The sequence below is a fragment of the Panthera onca genome, chromosome B3 (assembly GCF_046562875.1).
Source record: "Panthera onca isolate mPanOnc1 chromosome B3, mPanOnc1 haplotype 2, whole genome shotgun sequence".
Classification (NCBI taxonomy): Eukaryota; Metazoa; Chordata; class Mammalia; order Carnivora; family Felidae; genus Panthera; species Panthera onca.
In genome coordinates, this window is record NC_138344.1 from 37,728,306 (window position 1) to 37,737,276 (window position 8,971).

The 8,971-nt window shown below is 38.3% G+C and overlaps 1 protein-coding gene across 1 annotated transcript; it reads right to left on the bottom strand.

The window, feature by feature from the left end:
• Positions 1–3,598: 3,598 nt before the first annotated feature.
• CB3H15orf61 (chromosome B3 C15orf61 homolog) lies at positions 3,599–8,688 on the bottom strand. Its single transcript, XM_060621041.3, has 2 exons — positions 8,204–8,688; positions 3,599–3,828 (listed from the first exon to the last, which is right to left on the bottom strand). Exons 1-2 carry the CDS (start codon positions 8,565–8,567, stop codon positions 3,701–3,703), a joined length of 492 nt encoding a protein of 163 aa, XP_060477024.1. The 5' UTR covers positions 8,568–8,688; the 3' UTR covers positions 3,599–3,700.
• Between the last annotated feature and the right edge of the window lie 283 nt (positions 8,689–8,971).

Sequence of the window (8,971 nt, forward strand, 5' to 3'; positions counted from 1 at the left end):
TATATTGAAAAAATACTCTGTGGACCATGGTCACTACTAATAATACTTCTTATTGTTGGGAAAGCTCTTGTGAAACATTTGTCAAGTACATAGAATAGTACAAAAGTGAAATATAGTAATTAAGATTTGTGTTCTATCGATTGTGTAGCGAAAGTAATTTTTCATTACTAACATAAGATTTAATAAGTATAAGTAGTTAAAGATTCTGACTTGGCACTAGTCATTAGCATGTAATTGAACTAGTAAAAAAATCAGTTAAAGCTGTGTTGATTACCACCTTATCTTTGAAAGGCAATTAAAGACCTCAATCATTGCAACAAGATTTGATTGTGCAGCCTTTATTGGACATTGATCTTTCGGCAAAGTGCAGTTACATTTTCCATTAATTTACAGTAACACAGTTTAACTTTGATACCCTAGACTGTTGACCCAGGTGAGATGTAATGCTAAGTACTTGTTTAGGTTAAGATGCCCTCAAACATCATTACTGTCTGAATGTAAGTGCTGAAAAAAAGGAGATACCCGATCTACCCGCTTTAGATAAGGTTTCTGTTATCTGCATTAGCTTTTAAATGAAATGAAACCAAGATCCTTGTCTGTAGGTCACCCCACTCATTTAAACATCATTCCTCATTTAACAGAATTAAGAGATATTTTCGTGAAGCATTATACATGTTCTTGATTATAGTTTTGAGTGACTATAAATATGATAAAAAACAAAATGTACATCTTAAAAGAAATATATATGGCCTTTAATAATTAAAATTGTTTTGATTTTTTACTGAAGTCAACAATTAGCAAAATATGAGTGACCAAATTTGTGTGATAAAAGAAATAACTGTACAATTGGCTATGTTAAGACATTAGTGCTGAAAAACTAGGGATTTTTACATTAGCAACCTCTTTCATGCCCCCAATTCTTACTGCATCTTTACAGTAGTTCACAGCTTATGCAGGAACTAAACATTCTGACTGGAAATTTCTTCCAATACTTGCTAATTGATTTGCACAGAAATAACAATGGGAGATTTACGAAATTTTATACCAAAAACACATCTTCGTTAAAAAATAGTTTTGCTTGATTTTTGAGACAAAATCCCATCAAGGAAGTTAAGTATTGGCAGAAAAGCTGTTTTTGGTTGTTTCATCAACTCAGAATATTCCTAATATCCTGAAGGGCAGCAGGGTCAGCTCAGAACCCTGCTTGCAACCTCAGGTGTAATCAGCATGTGCACACCCATAAAATGCCTTCAATGTGTCCCCTTTCTTCCTCTCACCTTATTTTTAAATCCTTTGATTAATGAAGTCTTTTACATACATACAAATAGATATGGAACAGAAGAATGAGGATTACAAAAACAGCCTTTACTGAAATAAAACTGGCATTTGCTTACGAGCATATTTATGATACATTTTAAAGTAGAAAGCCTTCTTGTTTTGGTCTTCTCAGATTACAGGTGGAAAAAACTTAAGACACAAAGGAGTAGAGTTATTAGCTTGAGGTCAAAAAGTAATACAGCACTGATACTAAAAATAGAATCAATTTCCTGACTTCCAGCATTTATACTTTATCCCTTTAAGGCCACAGTGCTTCCACGTATTTTCCACTTTAAAGGAAAAACCATTACTGTTCAATGGGGAGCATTTTTAGACTAAAAGGTTCACTATAAGACTTAATAAATCCAGTGAATGATATTTTAATATTTGAACCATGCCCTTAGCCATCGTTGAGTTCATCCTTCACTATGATCAACTCCATGAGAGCAAGAGGTCTTTTGATTTTCATGTAATACAAGAAAATATTACATTTGCTTAATTGTTACACAGTGAGCACAGGAGACAAGAAATCAAGGCTCTATTTAATGCTGCAAGCAGCAGAGAATTACAGAGATCAATAGGGTAGTTTGTCAAAGATCTTCTCCAAGGAGACTTACCTATCACCATATGGACAAGAAGTCACACTGACTGTAGCTATTGAAAAACAGGTAAGCAGAGTCAGCAGTACAAATTATCAGAAATCAAACAGGCCAGTGTGAAAAGAAGTGCAACTCTACTGAAAAGCTGTATTTATAGTCTGGTAATTAAAAACCATTTTATCAGCCTTGTGCTGGGACCAAACCTTTACAGCAAGTATTGACAAGACCAGCAGCAGTGAATGAGCAGTATTTGACTTAAAACTTATGAGCTATAGTTATTTAACTTTGCCCGTTACAGGGGAAATCCGTTCTAGCCTTCCTTGCAAAATGCTAATAGTCAGTTTTATTATTAATGAAGTCTAATGTAACACTATCTTCTTCATGTAAGCTATTCATTTAACTAGTGTCAAGTATATTCTTCTGGACTAAATATATGGGCATAAGTACTTCTTTGATTAAAGTGTTATTTAGAATTGCTTTTAGACAAGTGAATGCTACATGTATTTGAAGAACAGCTCGCTCTCTGTAGCTCATTTAAAATGACCACCTTGAACGAAGTCAGTTTGTATTACTTCATTCTGGTATTTTCACCTCAAGTCACTTCCAGTCACTTTCTCTACTGATTTGCCAGAAGTAAGCACCCAGTTGTTGGTTAGATTGTATTGTATAGAATATTTTGCTACAAAAATGTGTAAACTTGCAGAGTATCAGCAACACATTAACATAAAATGATATATAATGTATGTTTGTAATTATGGGAGAGATCATAAATCTTAAACACCCATTGGTTTAGAAATTAAATAGTTCTACTTAGTTCTCCCTAAATTACTCCAAATTTCTGAAATTTACCATTCGTCTGGGTATTTTGTAACTACCCCCAAGGATAAATTTTTTTAAATGACTTTGCTTTCAAAAACGCAATTAACTTAATAAAATCTTAACACAAAACTGCCATCAGGTCTTTAAAATTTCAGCCCATTTCCCATCACCAATAAGTGTATGGATATGTACCATTTCAGCTAATTGCTTTTGTAAACAGTCACCAAATTTATTCTTCTGGGTCTTTGTAGATCTTAATTGTTCTTACAGCTTTATCAGCGTGCTATTTTAACTTTTAATAAGTCTTAATTTCATTCATCTTGCTACATTTACATTAACCAGAGTCATTATTTTTTTTTTCAAAGTAGTATGGTATTGGAGGTTTAGACGATAAGAAATTTCAACATTACACCTGAACCTCTCATCCAGGTAAATGGCACAAGGGCTTTAAAACATTCCCATTTAAAATCCTGCCAGCCGAAGAGTTTAGATTTCAGATTGCAATTAGAATTCATCAGTTTTGGATTTGCCAATGGTATTATCTCCACCTTTATCCTAAACTCCCCTACTTCTTTTTCCAGTGTCATATAAAAGGTTTTCCCCTGTCCTTCTTTGTATGGGTGTCTCTATTTTCTCTTCAAAGAGTTGATTTAAATTGTTAATACCTAACTATAGAATATATATAGGTTGTAATCATTTTTTATCTGTAATTTAACCTAATTCTAGGGGAAAAAATGGTGTATGCCTCATGCATTTGTAGTTCCCATTGGCTAAACTGAGTATGTAATATATAACCATGTATGAAAAGCTTTGCCTCTTGAGGGCAATGATTCATCTTAAAGAATCAGACACCACAGAAAGAAAAAGGTGTTTGCAAAAGTTTTATTTTAAAGGGTCAAAAATAAATATTGTACATACACACAAGAGAAAATCCACCGATATTTATGTTCTCCAAGGCTCACCCTTCAGTACATGGCACCTTCATCTTCTTTATTTAGAAAATAAACTGTTATTGGTCCATAACTGGTATGCACAGTCTCTGTGACTCTAGCAAATAACCAGGAGCCAAGTCCATACAATAAAGTTGGAATACCTAGAAAACAAATGATATGTTTTTATGAACATCAATACTTATTAATCACGCATCAATATGTTTGTCATGGTGCAAATCACAAAGCACTCTTCAGCAATGTCAACAAATTATAAAGTTATAAAAATATAGACATGAGTGAAGATGGACTCATTATCTAAGAGCTTAATTTCATCTGTTTGTGGAACTATGTGAGCCTAGAGATCTTTAAAACTATAGATAAAGCTGGTTTAAACTTTAATTCAAAGCACTTTATAAGCACTAATTCATTACTTCCAAGTAATTATGAAGTAATTTTATATTCTTTTTGCAAATAAACAGAATATTCATTCATTTCGTTGTAGATGCTCCTGATTATTGGCCTTGAGCTTAAATTACTAGGTCAACTTTACTGTGCGTTAAGTTAAACAGCAACACTGATGGTTAAAGTAATTTTCTGTACAACTTAAAAGAAACTGGGTCAAAGAGCTGTCTTGAAAACCTAAGGCAAAACGTAACTCAAGGAAGATTTTAGTATAACAGCCATGAGAAATACTCCCATTAGTATTTTTACAGCTGATTTGAAAACAACCTTGTTTCAACCTATTTGGAATAGGTATTCAGTAGATTCCAACAACATGTTTCTTCTTTGGAGTATTTCCATTTGATAAGATCTTGCTGTATTTGAGACTAGCTGCCATTTGTGATTCATGGAACTAAGCCTACTAACCAGAGATAATGGATTAAGCACTCATGCAAATGAAACTATAGTGGACACAAAACAAACTTTCACAGTTCCTATCTTTTTTAAGGCACTTATTTAAATTCAATGACTACTGACATATTAAAAACATGTATAAAACCAACAGGCATATGAATCAATAGCAAATATTGTATGCTCGACACAGTGTTAATTTTATTGTTACCGTGTAGGAGTTGGACATAAAAAGACAATTTAAAAGACAAGCTGTCCATTTGGAAAATCCCTCTTTCCAGCTAATAGGGAAACCACATGCTCAGGACTAATCATATTGCTAAATTTTTTCTTATTTTTCTGCAAGAATATATCTGCCGTTATGCTCTTTTTGAGTAAGTGCACTGGACTACTTTGTGCTTATTCCCTGAAGCTGCATTCCAACCACTGTGATGCCAGAGACTAATCAGGAGAAGCGTCACTATCTGGCAATGAGAACAGGAAAAAAAATGCCCATTCAGTCTGGCACCTCTCTATTTTTAGGAATATACTGGGTCATAGTTTGTCACTATCACAGGGTTCCCTGGAATGCCCATGAAATCTTTGACTGCTTTCTTTGCCTTGGTAATACCCAAAAGAATCTCTAAATGCTTCAAGGGAATGTCACAAAAAGCCACAAAAACTAGCATCATAAAGCTATTTATAAATAATTTTATCAGAAAAAAAAAAAGGCAAGTGGAGTGTGGTTAGGGAAGCATACAGGCAGAAATGAGTGAAGAATAGAAAGATAAGTTGAAATAAAAAATTAAATATGGCATCACAACTTTAAAGCTGAAAATCAACGGGGTAAGAAAGAAAAAAACAGGTTCTAGGAACAAGTATTAATTTTTAGAATATACTGACAGTAAATTATATATAAGATATGCCTTTTAAACCAACGCTAAGGACATAAATTTAAGGGGTGGCTGGTGAAACTGAAATCTTGTTTGATCGTACTTATCAGTTTCCAGTTAAAATATTGGCACGTTTTAAAAACCACACAAATCAATGGTCCATATTTTTTCAGCTAAAATGGAGAACTGATCAAAGATTACCAGTTTAATAATAACTACATTACCTCTCACTAAGAAACAGCTAGGAAACACTATCAATAATTTTGTTTGATAGGGGATAGAGTTGTGATACAGGAGTCAAAAATTCTCTATTTTTTCCTGCAGTCTATTTAATGCAGTCAGGCTAATACACCAAATGAGAAGATTTGCCACTGACATAATTAAAACATAAAAAAAATAATTTTATGGCACATATGCTATAAAGTCTATAAAATTCTGTGAGAAATTAAATTTTTCCCAGACTGAAACATAACATCAAAATGAACATGAAAGTCAGTTCTTTGCATAATAATTCATTTTGAGTCAGCTGAACAGTAGGTAAACCACTGTCAAATTAAGCACTTAAAAAAAATTAGAACTTCTTAGCAAGTCTCCGATTACCCATTCATTCCAATGGTAAGTTGCTTTTCTTAAATCTCAATCTACTTCCCAGCAGGATACCCAGACTGATAAACCATCAGTAAAATGTCAGCTTCCACTGAAGGGAAGACAGAGGAGAAAGAGAACAAATGGTAAAAGAGAAATCTTTATTATTTACAAAATGGAAAAATGAATTACTCTGATAATTATTAATTTAGAAGGGAATAAGAGAAATAAAATCCTAAGTATTTTTATTAATAGAATATGTAGTTGATGATCCACAGGGGCAATTTGTACATCACAGAACAGGGAAGAATCTATTATCTAATTCTCTACCGTAAGACAAAAATACAAAATAAACATTACCAAATTGGTGAATACACTATTCTTTAAAAAGTGCAGGAAAAAATTCCCTGTATCAGTAAAAGCCAGTTCGAATTAAAGCATGCATGAGCAGAAAGTTTTCCTTTTTGTTTAACTTAAAACTCTTATTCCCACGTAGGCAGGATTTTTAGAATTTCCAGAAGACCATTACATCACTCTTCAGCCTTCTCTTCCACATAAAAAAAGAAAAAGAAAAACTACAACTGTTGTTTCTTTCCTCAAAAGGTTTCACTTCTCTGTGTGAGAATGTTCTGTGTATCCTAATTTTCTTTGGATTTCTTTGTACCTATATGCAAAAGAAAGCTCCAAACCGTTCAGGTGTTCTTAAGGTGTTAAATTTTAAATGAAAACTTTCTTTCAAAGGCATTTGGCTCATGGTTTACCTATAATCCACCAATTATACTTTTCCTAACCTGTAACTCTTACCAGTTGGGAAGAATGATGGCTTCTGATTCTGAAAATGCTAAAATAAACCTCATCTTGAATCTAGTCATCACTCCAATTTTTCCAAATAATTTTGAATTGAATCTTCTAAGTGTGCTCACCCTTCAACTTTGAATCAACCTCAAAATTAGTGGGCATGCTCTATATAGTCCATCAGCCAAACAAACAAACTTTTAAAGGTATACACATTGCTAAATAATCTTCTCCTTGGTGGAGTGAACCCAGGACAGTCCCAGTAGACCAATGGCTCAAAAATCCCACGAGAGACATATGTGTTATTATAAGCAAAAGTACATAAATACCATGTTTAAATTTAACGAGCTATTAGATACACAGGGGTTTAGCTTTAATTCTGGTTTTAAAAATTCTGGTTTTAAAAAACTGGTTGGGTAACATGGTTCAGCTACCAGGTCCAGATTTTGAATTACTAAAATCTGGATTAATATGATATTACCTATTGATAGGTACAAAACATCTTGAGGCCTCTCTATTTTTCACTGACCTAGAAAAGATATACCCATGTCAATGTTCATGCCTCTTCTGTCAGTAGCCAAAAGAAAATAAACATCCAGCAAGAGTAAATACTTTCAGAATTAGAATATTCCCATGAAAATACAGAAATATTAAAGACGTACAGTCTTTTAAATATCTTTTAGGCCTAGCACCTGAGGAAGCTGATATGACAGGTGAAAACCGTTAGTGCTTTCAGTAGAACGCACTTGGTAGGATTTCACATAGAGAAAATCAAACTTAGAAAGTAGTTGCAGTTTTTATAATAATGAATGCACTCAAGAGAATGATGGTCATGAACGAATCCTGCCATGCAATAAGGCATTTCTCAATTTCAGAGCCACTTTCCAATGTGGACGTTTCCTTACACCCTCTTTCTGACTGCCCAATATAAGTATCCTCCCAGCCAAGAGCTGCAGCAGGTGTGGACAGAATGAACGCCTCCTCCCCATCAGTGACGCAGTGTGATCCCTAGACACAGGCCTCGGCTAAAGCCCCGCTTTCCCGCTTTCCGGGGAAAGGTTCAATAGCAACTACTGCAATAGCAACTACTGAGCCCCGACAAGCACCTACTGGGGAGTAGGGGCCGGGGGCTGGGAGAGGGGGGCGGGGAGGTAGGAATACAAAAGCCCAGGGCCAAGGCCAGTCCTAGAAGGCTGCTGAGTGGGTGAGACGCGGAGGCAGGGTCCGGGAAACCCAACAGCGCGGGGCGAACCAAACGTGCCGAAAGCGTACTCCCGGGAGAGCCTGCGCTGGGCCGAGGCAGGGTTCCCCGGCGCTGACGTGGCCTGACCTTGGGCCGGGGTCTCGATCTCTGAGCGACGTTTGTCAGCGTGCTTTGCAAACAGTGATCCCGTTGTCAGCGGGGCGTGTTTCACCGACCCGGCCCACTCACCCAGGTTGACGACCTTGAGCGCCGTGAAGAACCGGTCTTGCCCGGCCAGGTCCTGCCAGGGGGCCTTGGAGCAGTGGTACTTGATGAAAGGGAAGCAGCCGGTACGCAGGACGTGGTAGTTAGCGCCCTGCACCGGCCAGTTGAAGTGCGAGAGGCCGAACTGGTCGTTGCGGACAGCGCTGTAGGGCACGCAGAAGGAGGTCCAGTGCGGCAGGCGCCGCTGTAGCAGGTGCCGCGTCAGCACCTCGGAGGCGCGGGGCTTCGGGCGGGAGGCGGCGCCCGAGGCCCAGGGCCGGCACAGCAGCAGCCGGAGCGCAGCCTCGTGGGCCCTCCGCAGGGGTTCCATGGCCGGACTCGCCCGCATCCCCGCCCCCGCCCCTCTGCCTCCGTGGGGCGCGCGCCGCTGGGGGCGGAGCCGTCAGAGCGGGCGCGCGCCCGCGCCCCGGGGCGAGCGGCGGGGACGCCCAGTGGGCGCCGCGCGAGTGCACGAGAGCCCCCCCCCCCCCCCCCCCCCCCCCCCGGTGCGCGGTGGCGCGTGCGCACGAAGGTCTTGCGGCCTCCCGCGGAAGGAGCGGAGGGTGCTTGAGGGGCGGGCCCAGTGACCGGCGCTGGGAGTAAGGGTCAGCGGCGCAGAGGAGGTAATTAAGTCGTCACGTGTGACCTCATGTAGTTAACAACCCTGGGGCCCCGGGGGGGACTTGGGGGGGCTTATCGGTAGGGGTGTGAGGAAATTTAAGGCTTAAAACAAATAACCACCCTAGTGAGTGG